This window comes from Rhea pennata, chromosome 19 (genome assembly GCF_028389875.1).
Source record: "Rhea pennata isolate bPtePen1 chromosome 19, bPtePen1.pri, whole genome shotgun sequence".
In the NCBI taxonomy this organism is placed as follows: domain Eukaryota; kingdom Metazoa; phylum Chordata; class Aves; order Rheiformes; family Rheidae; genus Rhea; species Rhea pennata.
Window position 1 is genome coordinate 3,722,684 of NC_084681.1, and position 15,547 is coordinate 3,738,230.

Here is a 15,547-nt window from a genome sequence, read left to right on the forward strand (position 1 = left end):
ATTTGGCCAACTGTGTCATGAGAGAGCATCTCTTTATGTGGAGGGTTTATTTCCATGAAGTTTGCCTTTGGGCTTGCAATACCCCTTCAGTTCTTCTGCTCCTAAAGTAAGCACTCTTGACACAGTTAAAAAGTTGGCGAAGTGCCATTTGCTCACATTCATTTATACGGAAGATGTGAAACAGGAGCAAAGCCTATAATCTTGGGAGCTTCCTGGAAGTGGGCTGGGAGAAGCCCAAGTGTTGCTAGAATTGCAGCATCCACGGTTGTCTTGTGAGTGCAGACGAGTCGCTGATTAGAAAGAGTGGTCCTGCAGTGGTTGTAGCAAAGTTTTCAAGTCTCACCCATTTAATCAGAAAAAAGCTATTCTAATATAGGGAAAGGCATTACATCAGTGATCTACTTAGAGTAAATTAATTGGTAAAATTATGGTGGCCAGTCTACCTAATATGACCCACTAAAATAGACAGCTTGTACGTTTGTTGTATCTTACGACCCGTTGATGGAAAACTTACTTATTATAAGAAATGAATAATGATTCAAATTCTATATGTTGACCCCTACAAGGCCAAATCAAATTTGATCCAACTTGATTTGTGTATTTATATGAATGTTTTTATTTAATTGTTTTATAAAAATGCTTTTACAGTTATTCTATAGTCACACACAGTTAAGCACAGGAGTAGGCTTTGGCTCATGTAGTGTTGCTTTGTAGTAAGAGTGGAATAGTTGTCCTTAAGTGTCAAAACATTTTTAAGCCAGCACACACGCCTGCTTCAGCTTAATTACCATGTATATTCCATTGATTGGAATGGAATTATTTGGTCGTGTTTGTTACATAATTTCAGTATAATATACAGGTTCAATGGATTCTATTAGACATTCACTATAATAATTTCCTGTAGTACTTTCCCCTCTATATTATTACTTTATAGTCATAAATACCACTTATGTCAGATGTTAAATGCAACTTTAGAAATCTGTTTATTCAGTGTCATTCTTAAAAGCTGTGGGTTTTGTCCTTCTTAGCAACAGATGTGCTTAGGAAAAGAATGTTTAACTATATGTATTTATAAGGCAGCTAGTTCCCTTATATCTTCCAAACAAAATGAAATTAATGAACAGTTAGCTTTGAAAATAAATTTTAAGTTGTTTGGAGGGCATAGTCAGACCCTATCCATCAGATGACCTTAGAGAAACGCAGCGTTCCCATGGCCCTGCTCCAGAGGAGCCACTGGCTGCATCTTTAATGAACAGCAAGGCAGATATTCTGCAGAGCGGTTTGAGTGGCCTTCCATGTAGGTTAACTGCGTTGACAAAATAAATATGGTTGTTGAACAGCTTGCGTTTCGTATCTCAAGCTTTGTAATAAACAGAGCTTGTGAACTACAGCAGCCATCTGAATTCTTGATCGAAAGTCTTCACTGGTTACCTTGGGCAACATGTTAGTCATCTAATTTCTATCTGTGCTGTGAAAACTGCTGCTTACAGATGCGTGATAAAATACGCAATCAATACCAAAAAAATCACTAAAAATGCTTACTGATACAAAAGGACAAAAAAGCTCTCCACAAAGTGTAAGATACTAAAATACTAGGTTGGGAGGTAAGGTTTTGTGTTCTAATAGACGCATTTCCGTTCAAATTACTGTTAAGAGTTCCTGAATTTCTTCATTTTTTGGCAAAGCACTTCTACTAGAGGAGGTTTTTATTTCCAAAGAAATAGTTAGCAGGCTTTCCATTTTATCTGATGCATCATGCTTTGCTTTTGATTCTTGTTAAAAGTGATTTTAGTTTTTGTTTAATGACAGTTCGATGAGTCTTCCCCAATGTAAAGGTATATTAATACCAATAGCAAACAAAGAGAAGAAACTTTCCAAGTCTTGGTTTTGCCGTTGTGTTTTGGCTGAGGATGCGTTAATGGGTGAAAGACCCGGCGTTTCCTAACCTCCGTAGCCTTTCTGCCGGGGAACGGGGCTTAACAACTGAAGGGGGGGGGAAGGAAGAAAAAAAAACATGAGCAATAATTGGTTTTGGTCTCCAGCGTATTTCTTCAGCAAAGAAGAATTTCAGCTCTGCCCCGCGTTTGCCGGAGCTGGGAGCGTACTGATAGTTTTGCCTGAAAGACAGACGTAAACGGTGTTTCCTGAATCTGCGTTAAGCGGTTGTTAACCGTTGTTAAGCGGTTTGGGTGTTCGCCGTTTTGCTGGTCCTGAATTTTCCAAGCTGCTGGTGGCCTTACAATGTCCTCACTGTAAATTTCCGTGCTGGAAACTTGGACAGGAATAAGAGTCTCTGTAAAATATTTATTACGTGCCAAGTTAGAAATAGTTTGCTTTCACTTACAGAGCTGGAAAACGTGCAGCTTTTCGAGATGATCCCGTCGTTAGGATCCCGATTTTGCGGTCGTTTTACTGTAATGTAGATTCGTCCCATGGCAAACTGTTACTCCCCGCTCTTCTCCTGTGTTTTGTGGCACCGTGTCAGAACGGGTAGCAAGCTGTAGTTAAGCACAGTTTATAAATAAATAGACAGTACAGACACTTTAGCCAGAGGATGAATCCTGTCACCATACTTTCTGTTTATGTACAGTCAGTGTATTGAAATTTTAATGTAGGTGGACAGCAGAAGCAAGCCTGTGTTCCCTGAACCGACGTGCTGTTTCCAGCAGGGCTGGTAGATGGGCGCAGGGCGGCCGCGGAGGCACCGCCAGGCAGGGAAGAGGCCACCCGGCTCTCTCCCGCTGCTCTGCTTTGTGAACACCCTACAGGCTGCAGTGGATTTTTCTGTGGCACAGGTTGCCGAATTACAAAGTGTTTGGTATTTGCAGGAATATGTGAAAGGTATGCCAGTTTGCTTCAGTATGACTTGAGAATCTCTCTCTGCTTCTTCTTTAGGACCCCAGGAGCAAGCACAAGTTTAAGATCCACACGTACGGCAGCCCGACCTTCTGTGACCACTGCGGGTCCCTGCTCTATGGGCTTATACATCAAGGGATGAAATGTGACAGTAAGTTTTTCCATGTTTCCAAATGATGTTTTAGAAACTAAGTGGAAACAGTTTCTTTTCCACGGGAAAGACCGTTTCTACTGGCAGTTATTTATAGTATGGTATGTTTCCAGTAGATATTTCAGCACTAATGCAGATGCACTCAGTGCTAATGCCAATCAGCCCTGCTGCTGCAGGAGAGGTGTCTTGAGTTTGAGGCATGCAGAGGCCTTGTCAGTCCTGAGGAAGGACAGTTGGGGAGTGAGATGAGTGCACTGTTGAAGGCTGGAATTGCAGTTCAGTTGGTAGCCAGAGTCCGGTATTTCATTTGCATTTCGTTTGTCTTGGAAGTCTTCTGCTAGAAAATCTAATAATCAGTTTAAGCCTAACTTCTTCCTTTGCTACAGCAGGGAATAGTACCCTGTTTTCTTAGTCATGTCCCCAGCAAGCCTTTTTCCCATGAGCTATTTCCTTTTCTTTGTCATGCATGCTGTTAACCATAGCTTTAGGTTTCTGAAGTAGATTCATTGTTTCATCATCCACTGTTTAGAAAATTACTTTAAGATGGAAACGATCCGTGTTGGTTAGTTTAGAAGGAAAAAGAAAAAAAAACCAGCAATCTTCTCTAAAGTCTTACCAATCTTACCAATCCTAAAGTCTTGCCAACAGTTATGCATTTTAATCCTAACTTTCCCTTTGCTCAGTGTTTGCAGTGTAATCATATTGTTGTTTTCTCATGGATATCTGAACCATTTTTATATCCACAGCTTGTGATATGAATGTTCATAAGCAATGTGTAATAAATGTCCCAAGCCTCTGTGGAATGGATCACACAGAGAAAAGAGGAAGGATTTATCTGAAAGCTGAAGTCACTGGGGACAAACTGGAAGTAACAGGTAAATGACATTTTGGAATTTTGCAAATTTTTTGAAATATGTAATATATACCATGGGTTTATGTATATTAGTCTATGTCTTGTGCATTGAAGCCCATGACAGAGTGTTTATCTTCTGTAGTTTTAGGATTTCATTCAATGTCTCCCTGAATCAAGAAATGCCATATTAATTGGCATTCTGAAGAACCCACATATGTTAAAATAAATACAAAAATGAAAACTGTAATAATAACTTTAAATACTCGAGACTGTTAACTAGAAAATCTCTTTAAAGTCAATTTTACTTGCAGCAAGCAGCACTAGCAGTAGGATAGCTAAATGCCTTACAAAGTTAGCCATGGTGTTCAAAACACAAGAAATACCCCAAAGTCTTCCATCAAGGAGTAATTTCCTGCATTTCACAGTATTTAATACACAAAGGCAAATTGGATTCAGTCCTAAGTATTACACCCAACATATTATAAAATCAAAAATAAATCACACATTCTGCAAGGCTAAAATAATACAGTAGTTGGAGAGAGGAGAGAGGGGGAGGAAGGAAAGAGGGTGGCAGTTCATTTCCTGATGTTTCTCTCAGGATTTATGAGTAAGCTTTAGTTGTGCGTGCGCACGCACACACACACACACCCCTCGACACACACACACTCCTCCCTCTCACCCATTCCAAGTCTTGAAGTTACAGTGCACGCCGTGCCGAAAATCTTTTTTTTCGGGTTGAAGGGCTGTTTTGTCCTTCCAAATCAGCACATTGCTCAGCTCCTGTGGAACTTCCCTGTGCAGGGTCAGAGAGTGGAATTTATCACTTAAGATCCACTTAAGAATGTGTATTTATAGAGTAGGTTTTATTTCTTCTGTATGTGCTTTTTATTATAACTGGGGTCAACTGGTAAGTAGACTGGTATCTGAAGTGTCTACAAGTTGGTAACAAACTTTATTGTTGATTTGTCCTTTCAATTGGACACAAATATGCAAAAATTTCTGTGCCAATCCGATTACTGTATATGTACTCAAAGGGATATCACAGAGCAGGAATTAGGATGGACAGAGTTGAAATAAGGGAAGAAATAACAAAAATCTGTGATCGTGTTTTTTACAGGTAGAGATAAGTCTGTAAAACAATCTAAATTCTAAGAGAGAGTCCCAATTTCTAATGGCTCAGAACTTTGAAGAAATTTTTAAATATACTGTAGTAATTAAAAAATGAGTATGATATAGTTTAGGAAACACAGTAGAAGATGGTCATAAAACACAATAAATTTATTAAAAGCTTTTACTTCAGGAGAGAGGATGGGTTAGTGTGTTGTCCCAGGTGACCTCTTCTTCAGTGAAGGGAACTTAATAGCAACGCTTAATACATCTTTAAAATTGATACTGTAAGAAGCTGATTTTGCAATGTCCGCTGTGAAACAAGAACAGGGTATGATGCTGTTATCATTGCCTGTTTGGCACTGCAATAGGGTATTAAATTTGAGGGCCAAGTTATATTAGGACAAAGTAAGAGGTTTCTTAGACTGTCTCTCAACTTCTTTGTTTCTTGATGCGGTCGTAGGTAGCCTGTGGGTGCTGGACATTATTGTGTTGCTTCAGAATTGCTGGAATTTCTAATACACCAAAACAATAATATTCCTTCTATTTACATACTTTTTGGATACTGAGTAAATCTCACTAAATATCATACCACTTACCAGTAGTCACCATAAAGGAAGTCGTACTGTCACACTGAGTTTTCACAGCCTGCAGAGCCACCGGACTTCCTTCCTGTCCCTGCCACCTGCACTCTTTCATGGCTTTGTTAGCTCTCAAGCAGAATACTTCCATGTTCTCCTGTCAAGCCATGTAAAACGCACTGAAAGGGACAGGTATGATAATGTGCGGTTATAAAGGATCAGAATAGATCTCAAGTGATACTTAATTGTAGCTAACTTTTCAAATTGCTTCCTCTTGACGTAGGAGGGGTAAATTTGTCCAAGGTACTGTCATTAAGAGAATATTCCTTTCACTAAGTAGTGAAGCATTTCAAAGATGGTGATGCAGGCTCTCAAAGTAATTGTACCATGAGCGAGAACTAATTTGAAAGTCATCCAAGTGACAGAATTTACTATTTGCATTATTCTAGGCCATTTTGCAGCAAGGTTCTCAAATGTGGCTTAAACTTTCTGGCATAATGCACAGAATTTGAGAAATAGCATACATTTATATTCTGATAATTCAGCAGGTTTGTCATCCTTCTAGGGACAAAAACATTAATCACAAGTCTTTGTGGTACCAAGGCACTATAAAACAATTACACAAATAAATATTTTTTACTTCCTGGTTTTATTCCAAAAGCTCTTTTCTAAGATGTGGCTGTGGTAAAATTGTTCCAGATCATTTCCAATTTTTCTTATGAGCTTTTTTGTTGCGAGTGCACTTGGCAAATGCTGTTGTTCATGTGTTTATAAATAAAGCATTTCCGTCTTGCAATTAAGTAGTTTCTGGACAGCAAGAAAAATGTTTGCTATATCATGGTTATGTATGTAGTAATTGTAGTGCTGCAGCATTTCCAAGCTTTCAGAAAATTATTTAAAATAAAAGTGACAGCTGCCCTGAAAGTAAGCTTTTTTCCTTGAAATGAAAAATAGTATGCAGACTAATCCCAGAATAGGTAGATTTTCAGATACCTTTTATGTATTTTTAACTGGAAGTGAAATATGTTACTTAATAGACATATTGCCATGCAAAAATTTCTAACTCCTTTTCTCCCATTACAGCATTGTTTCTGATATTTATATTGCTAAAACCTCTCTTAGAAAATACAGATCCATAGAGATGCCAGATGTGATGATACTGCCTTGAGATGCAGAACTGGAGGTGAATTAGGTGTCCAGAGTGCTTAGGAACAGCAGTAAAAATAATTGATAATGGGTTGGCTGTTTGGTATGAGCCTTTGCCTGAATCTTTTTTTCAGAGGAATTACTCTGTAGGTGTTGAGCTGCTTCAGCTGGATTCCTTCATGTCTCTGCTCCGCATCCTGTTTGGTCGTTAATTGGTTTCTGCTGAGCACTTATTCTTCCCGTAGATAGCCATGGTTGCATGCTACGCTTTGTGCTGCTAAATGTAGACGTGGCACTTAGACTGGCTGGCATCATGTAGTAAATACCTTAGATGGGCAACTCAACCCTTCTGGCTTCAATAAGGAAAGCTGCAGATGCAGCACACTTAACGACTGTTGCAAGAAATAGTCTTCTGGGAGGACACCGGTAATCTGCTGCAAGTTGTCTTTGGTTTTGTGTAATTGCTTTGAGGGTTTTCTAGTGGCTTTTGTGTCAAATAAAAGCCAGAGTATGTTTACATTTATCAACTGTTTTCCCAATAAAATATTGTAAATAATGCTGGGGGGGGGGGGGTTTACAGCCAGTACTAAGCAAAGAGACAAGGCAGAATACTGCCAGATGGAGTTGCCCAGTGGTTCGGATTATTTAATTTTTTGAATTGCAGTAGTGGAGGAAATGATTCAGTCCTGTAGGTAAATATACTTAATTCCAGTTGGGAACTTAATTTTAGGTGAGATCTTCAATGTGGGAACGTAAGTGGACATACAGCCTTTATTTGCACAAATGTGAGAGACTGAGACACTTTTTCATAGATCAGAGTTTTGTATTGGTATACTTTGCCAAAACCTCACTGTCTTCACGTCCTAGTCAATATGCTGCATTTAGTGTTGCAATTCTTAAATATTCACAGTTTATTGTATACCTACTAGCTTGAGATTTACATTTATTGCAGATAATCAGCTTGGTAGTTTTCTTTTTACAGGGAGTCTGTTCAATTGGTGACCTTTTGAGAGGTTGATTGACTTTGGGATTTTGACTTAAATTTTCATATTTAAGCAGTTCTTGTTGCTCTTAATGCTTTTGCTTTCTGCACTGTATTTTCTCTTGATGTGCATTGAAGTCCTGTCACTCTTTTACATGCATTTGTTGATCCAGTTTGTAATTAACTTGGGGCTCTTCTGAGTGAATTTTTAGGTGGCTAGATCGCCGTTTTACTGCTTATTTTTTATTATTATTTTTAAACAATAACCTTTGTGACAAAATAACTCCATCTGGTGCATTGCCGTATGAAAAGCTGCCACATTACTGGGATTCGGAGCTGTGGCCCAACAGTTGCTCGGAGTTGCATTTGACAGCAGCTGACAATGAAGAGCTGCCCTCCTGACACAGGCACTAATTTAGAGGCAGGGTGTTAGTGACTTGCTGTCTTCTAATGCTCCCTAGTGTTACATAAACTTCTCATTAATTAAAAAAAAAAAAAAAAAAAAAAAAAAAAAAAAAAAAAAAAAAGCTTTACAGCCCAGTGTTCAGTTTTTTGTAACTATATTTTTCTTAGTAATAATGAATGCAGGAAATCTCTTTTTATTCCTCTATGGCACTTCTGTTATTTAAAAAGAAAAGGAAGGCTCTAAGTGATCTTTGCTGAAGTTGGGAGCACATAACAGGCTATCAACAATAATCTCACTAGGAGCTCTGGGCTCCCCGCTGTACGTTTTTCAAATTATTTATGAAAGTCTTAGGTTGAGCCACCCTATGGCGCTGCATATTAATGTTTTGTCACACTGCTTGCTATAGGAAAGCTGAGCTTTGCCGCCTCTGTCCAAACAAGCTGGGGAAACAGCCTGGGGAATTTTGCCAAATTTCTAGATTCTCATAAAAATTGCTTCCTTAATCACATACATACCTTAGTAATTTTATTTATGTTTGTCTAGGTCAGTATTGGTGTCATTCTTTGTTTGCATTGATTTCCTATTGTTCTGCCACTGATTTTAAAAGCGAACACCTGCATATTCTGGCTGTTTGAGCAGTTTCTAGTACCAATAAATGATAAAGCAGTCCCAAAGAATTACTGGAATCCTGGAGGCCTTTCTAATGTCACAAAGAGTATGAATTGCATGTTTTATCTCACTAATATCTTCTCTCTTTTCTGTCATTCCCAGAATCTGCAGGGTTGCTGGGTTCATTACAGAGAGCGCTATGCGTTTAACAGATCTCAGCCCCTATAGCAACTGGGTGCTTTCCATTTCATTAAATTTGCTTTCTTCATGCTTACTGTGAAGAAATAGGCAATGCGTAGTACTAAAAGGAAACATTAATTTTTCATAAATCCCCATCTGCATTTATATTCAAAACAGCTTCATATTTATACCAAAATACAAAAAGACCAGAATTGGAAATTTAAATCTGATTCACTTTTCAGACAATTTCATCCAGCAAAAGAGCCAATTTTTGTGTTAAAACTTACGTTTTACTAAGGAATTCTTAATAGTGTATTCTAGAAATAAAATACAGTTGCTCCTGTAAGATTTCCAGATGAAATTTTAAGCAGCAAAGCTATTGCAGGCACAAATACTTATGTAGTATTAGAGATGATGGTACATTTTGTATTAGTAAGAGAGAATATCTTAATAAAAGATAGGAGCATAAAGTACCATGAAATATTAGTTCATTTTTCATCTTAGAATGAGATCTTGTCTTAGGAGGAAAATTAATCGCTCATCTATTTCTTGTGTATAAATCACCTGTGAAACTCAGGCTTTCTGATATTCTCCATTCATTATGTTACCATCTTTCAGGATTCAGATCAAGAGTAATGAGTAGGCAATGGTCTCACGAGGGACGTTAAAAGAAAGCTTAGCTAAGCAGGGGAATGGTTATGGAATAGAGAAAAGTTACGTATCAGAAAGCCTTTTAGTGATTGAAAACTGTATAGAAATTAGAAATTGCCTGAAGCAGAACATTTGCTTTAGTATCCATCGCACAACTGAGTCTCAGCTAGCTCCACAAGGCAGCAGATCTGTTTTAATAAAACTTTGTACCTGGACAGTTCTGCAGACAGCTTTGCATTTTGCGGGTAGAGAGTACAAGTACACGACTTGGGAGAAAACCTGTTCTCGCTAGTTATAAGTAGATGTTTAAAGCTGTGGCCGAGGGGAGCACGGGAGGCGTCGAGGGGAAAGGCGCTTGGTTGGGTCCCTGCCTCTCTCTGAACGCCCCGGGAATTCGGCCACTTCCTTACCAAGTTCTTCTTGAGGGAGTAACAACAGTGACAGAATAACATTTGTCCGGGAAGCAGAGGTGATAACGAGCTTATGTGCAAATTATTTTGAACTTAAAAACGGATTCTGCGCTCCTTTGCTAGCACAGGATTGCAGGAAGAGTGAACTGCTCTCTGTGTTAGAGCTGGCAGTGGTGCCCCCTTTTCTTTCGTTTTGCCAGATAGCGTGCCAGACAAAACTATCTGAGATTTGAAGCTTCTTTTAAAAGCAGCTATTGACATTCTTTTGAGAAATTTCTGCTCCTCTAAGTTGTCTGAAGGGAGCAAAAAGTTGGCAAGAATGGTGCTGGGATTAGTTAACTGTTTTGTTATCAATATTTGGGAATTCAGGAAAAAGGTAGCTGTGACTCACTTGAAAAGGAACTGAGTAAACTTGTGCTGTTAGTAACTCTGCCCTGCCATAGGAACAGAAACATTTACTCATTCCAATGACTAAATTTCATTGCTGTTATCACAGGAAGTTATAAATCTGTAACTGCATATGCTTTGCAGCTTGTGACCCATAAATTCCCTTGAAGAGATGTTAGGGTTTTGTCACCTGCACTCTGGGCAATTCCTCAAAATTTCACGTGTCTGAATTTCATCTCTTTATAGAAAATGTCAATTGATCTCTGCCATCCCACTCTTGTCTTATTTAGATACTTATTTAAAGTATGAGGACCTCAGAACCAGCTCCGTGTTTGCTTATGTCTTTATCCTATTTCTGGAACGGTGGGCGTCCCAGTTAAGGCATGGCTTCTGGATACTGCTCTAGTACAATTAGCATGTCATTCGATACAATGATTATAAAATATTCTTCATTTTCTGCCGAGTAGATAGATATGATCTTCTTCATTGATGTTGAGGTGGAAAATGTTACACTTTCTTCCCTGCGGCATTCTCACAAGCATTTCCGTGTTAGCAGAACATGAGCAAAGCTGGATTTGTTAGAAACTTCTCTCCAGTCTCTTTGCCTCTGTGTGCAGCTTCAGTGCCTGTTAATCTGGACAAAACGTTAGGAGACGTAGCTCATTGCAGCTGCTTTGTTCAGTTCGGAGGTCCTTATTGAGCACCACAGATGGACAGAAAACTGGCGAGCGGTATTCTGGGTTTCTCTCCAAGCTTACTTTCCAGATAACACAAAAGTGTTCCTCACTTTGACCTTCTGTAAAGGGAGTAGCAGCTCTGTCATGGTGGTGAGTTTAACAAACAAATAATTATAAGGCAATGTGTGATCTTTCATATCACTCCTGAGTGATGAGTGGAAGGTATAATAATGATTAATCCAAATTGGTCATACTGCTGTACTATTCTAACGGAGGACAGCTATAACAGAACTCAGCCACAGTAAAGCAAATTTATTTTCTTCAAGTTATTTTTGATTTAGCTTGCTCTGTTTCAACATGCACAAGGTAGTGCCTCTGATGGGGAGGGGAAAGCTCTTCTCCCTGTCAGCCCTCTTGTAGAAACCTGACCTATCTTGGTAAAAACAGGATGCCACCGAAGAGGTGGGCCACTAAGATGATAATTCTTTATAAGCCCTGCACAAGTCTCATCGTGCTGCTTCCTCAAGAAAAGAAGTGTGACATCAGTTGGAAAAAGATGTCTAAGGGTACTAATTACACAGACAAAAATGGACCAGATATCTTAAAACAAGGAGTGAGATAATGACTTCTTTTTTTCTTTAGCAACCTGTGTTTAGTATATATTGCATCTTTCCATCCCAGTTCATCTCTGAGCCTCTCTCTCTTTTTTTTAATTATTATTTGGAAGGCTTTTTTTCTTACCCTGTGTTTCCTACAAAAGAAAGAAGTAGTCTTACACATGCTGCCAGGTCCTGCCGCCGTCAGTGTCGGTGCTGTTTGCTGGAAGCGGCAGCTTGTGCCGAGGCTCAGCAGTGACGGCTCCCCGCAGGGAGCTCTCCAGATCTGGGCTGCAGAGAGTGCTGCTGCATCCAAGAAACCAATTTCTGCAAAACCTGCTTGGTTTTCCACTGAACATCCCTAGGTAGAATTTAAATGCAAAGGATTAGTGTGAAGACACCGTGTTAAAACTGAGCAATTCTATTCAAGGAATTTTAATGAAAAGCTTCCGGGTCTGTATTTCTGGGAAGGTGTAGAATATGTAGGCCGTTCAACTCCTCACTTACATCAAGCTGGAGCAGAGAAATAAAATTTGTAATTTAGTTTCTCTGAAAGGCTTGGGTTTTGAGGGAGTAGCTCATGTGCTGAACTAAGCAGTGCAGTCATGAACACCATGTACATGAGAAAAAAAAATTAATGAGGACTAAGAGAAGGAGAGAGCAATTTGCGTGGAAGGATGTCATTTCACCCTTTATTTATTTTATGGTGCAGAGCCCTTCTGGGGTTGTACAATATTTAACTAAATTTATTTATTCAATCTTACTTTTAATTCCTCAGAAGTATTTGAAGATCATTTACAGTATGCTAAATTTTAATGTTGATTTATTTCTTCAAGAATTGAAAAAGGAAATGTTTTTCCAGCCTATTTTTGAGGAACGTAAAACATTTCTAAGAATGCAAAATTAGGAAAAATAACTTACACAATTAACTGTTGGTTCAAGATAATGTCGTTCCTTTCTAGCCCTGATCTATTTACAGGAATTAATTTACAGCAGGGTATCTGTTAGGCATAAGAATTATCTGGCAAATACACATGATGTAATATGTTCAAAATAAGTAGCTTGAATTCTGATATTTGAGCTTCTTTCTGCAACTCTTTTGGTTATTACTACTAGAAAGATACCTGTTATGTGTGTTGTTTCACTCTTCCAGTTTGTTCTACCCCAGCTAATATTCTCTCATTAAACAGACTAGTTCAAAGAGTTTGAACTGAGGTGTCTTCAGTGGCAGTGGCCCTTTTCCCTCCAAGAGCGTTTTCCCTCTACAGCTCTGCACACTCGTAATGATTGTGTTCTTTCAAATGACACTAAGCAGCAGATTTGCACTAAAACACTGTTTAGTAGTTATGCCATTTGGAAGACCACAGTCATTATGAGCATTAAAGCACTCTACCTGTCTTGTAAAAGAAAAATGTAGGCCCAGAGCTAGTCGCATGCAGCTGGCAAATACACCTAGTGAGGAGCTGGAACAGAACCAGTATTCGATTTCATAACTCACCTTCAATGCTCTGCTATAATGAGGATATTGTCAACACTTCACAATTCTTCATGTCTCTGTCCTTATGGAAAGCACAGTAGTATCTGTCCTGGACTTTCTATTTCTTGTCTGTCTTCTTGTGACTTACAGAAGCAGGAGCGTACAGTTTTCTGTCCACCACAATCACGCCTTTATTTCTAGAGGGAGAACAGAGGGCATTCTGAAAAGATGTTCTTCAGCTGCTTTGCAAGTCATTTGACTGTTGACCAAAAACTGTCCTCCTCTTATTCAATAAATAATGAGAGTAAACAATGCACTTGAAAATATCTCTGTGAGCTGGGCGATTCATCCCGCGAGCCAGGAAATCAAAGGTTGAAATCTTGGGAAGGTCTATAAGTTGTATTTGTCATCTGAAAATGCCATTCAAATTTGAGAGAGAGGGAGGAAAGACCATTTATTATTTTGAAATACGTCTCTGTTTACTGTAGGACAAGGAGAGTAAGTACCCTGAACGAACAGTAACTATCTGTTGCTGAAGATCTTGACAACCTTTTTTTTTCTTCTGTATTAGTTCTGATTGTGTTCTGTTCTTCAGTGACTCTAAGGTTCAAATATTTGTGGAAGATGTTTTCTTGCAAGAAATATCAGGTGATTTAGAGAGTGACATTTCTTAAATTTCAGATTTCTTCAGTTGGCTTGATAAATGAAAAAAAATGCATCTCTGAAGTCAAAATTGTGAAAGCAGTAGCTGAGAACACTGTCATTCCAAGATGACATTCTCTAGTGACTGATTCTAAAATACTGGCCTTTCTTCAAATCCTGTAACCTATTTCACACCACAGGCTTCTTGAGTTTTTCCTTCTGGGAACAATTTTAATCTTAAAATACAAATTTCACTGGAGAATTCCCAAATGAAAGCTATTTTCTGAGCAAATGAGGCTTAGAGGATTACCACTGCCAGTGCAGTGTATTTTGAGATCCCCAGTTATAAGCTCTGAATCTCTTCTGTGTCTATGACTCGATCAGTGTTAACTGGAGGTCGTCACAACAGGACAGGTTTGGGTGGGACAGTGTTTCACAGCGCGAGTGAAGTTCACCTTTTTGTTGAGGTTCAACAGAAGCTGATGCCTGAATGCGATTAACGCAGAATAAAACCTTACACGCCATACAAACGTTACTGGGTGTATGCCAGTCCTCTACAAGGGGGAGGAAATACTGTATTTCTTCCTCCCTTAAAATACTCCACCCCTCTGCAGTGACTCCTGAACTTGTATAGGAAGTCCTGCAGCTGCTGCCATAATTCTAGCTAGGTTGAAACCTGTGAGTCACTAAGCCCTCGGTAAATGCGACATGAAGTGTGTTAACTACATTTGAGCCTTCTTTTGACCTTGTAAAATTAGAGGCTTCACGAACACTCCTGTGAAGCTCAAATTAAACCTATCTGCTGTACTTAGGTTGCTGTCATGGCATAACGCTTACAATGGTTCTGTCTAGCAGCTAGTGAACAGGGAAAGTGGGGGAAGTGTAGTGTTAGGTATCTTCCAATGATGTATTTTATAGAGTAACCTGTCTTTTGTAATCCATTGTGGTCTGACTATCACCCTTAGACTATTTGAGTGATAGTCTTGCAGTTGTACAACTTAAAATTGATGAGTAAATAAAAGCACAAAGAACAGCTACCTACTTGCAAATTTACACAGATTGATTTGGACACTTAATCATCCCGTTGCAGAAGAACAACTACTTCAAAGCTGCACAGCAGTTATAAATTACTGCCTTTTGTTTCTGTCTACCATTTTTAAAGTGCAACTTACTTTCATCCACACCAGCTAACAGATGAACTTCAAATCTTATTTCTTTTATCATTCAGCATGTTTCAGTAACTCTGACTTCTCTAGACATCTAACTTTGATGTTTTACTGCTTTGCTAATGGTCATTTGTAGTCCTATATGAATCAGCTATGTGTTTTGTATTGACAGTGCGAGAAGCAAAAAACTTAATTCCCATGGATCCAAATGGACTTTCGGATCCTTATGTTAAACTGAAACTCATCCCAGATCCTAAGAATGAAAGTAAACAAAAAACAAAAACCATCCGTTCTACTCTGAATCCACACTGGAATGAGTCATTTACATTGTAAGTCTGGCTAACCACTTTTACTGTAACACATTTTACGTATGGAATGGTTTAGTTGAATTCTGCATTGAAAATTCCTCCTTCTCCCACTTTTTTTTTTAGTAAATTAAAACCTACAGACAAAGATCGACGGTTATCTGTTGAGGTCTGGGACTGGGATCGAACAACCAGAAATGATTTCATGGGATCTCTGTCTTTCGGGGTGTCAGAGCTTATGAAAATGCCGGCCACTGGATGGTAAGAATTTCTGAAAAGAGAGAAGGAGAGAATATATCACATAAATAATAAGTTCTAAAACAGTATTTTCTTAATATAACCTACTTCTTTGTAGCTTTTTCCTA

General features: G+C 38.8%; 1 protein-coding gene across 3 annotated transcripts in view; it reads left to right on the forward strand.

Moving 5' to 3' along the window:
• The window catches only part of PRKCA (protein kinase C alpha), a 147,389-nt gene that overhangs the window by 92,893 nt on the left and 38,949 nt on the right, over positions 1–15,547 (forward strand). For all 3 annotated transcript variants that reach the window (XM_062591383.1, XM_062591384.1, XM_062591385.1), the window contains 4 exons: positions 2,896–3,007; positions 3,754–3,882; positions 15,050–15,206; positions 15,309–15,443. In XM_062591383.1, the coding sequence (XP_062447367.1) occupies positions 2,896–3,007; positions 3,754–3,882; positions 15,050–15,206; positions 15,309–15,443 (533 nt within the window). The remainder of the gene's footprint in view (positions 1–2,895; positions 3,008–3,753; positions 3,883–15,049; positions 15,207–15,308; positions 15,444–15,547) is intronic.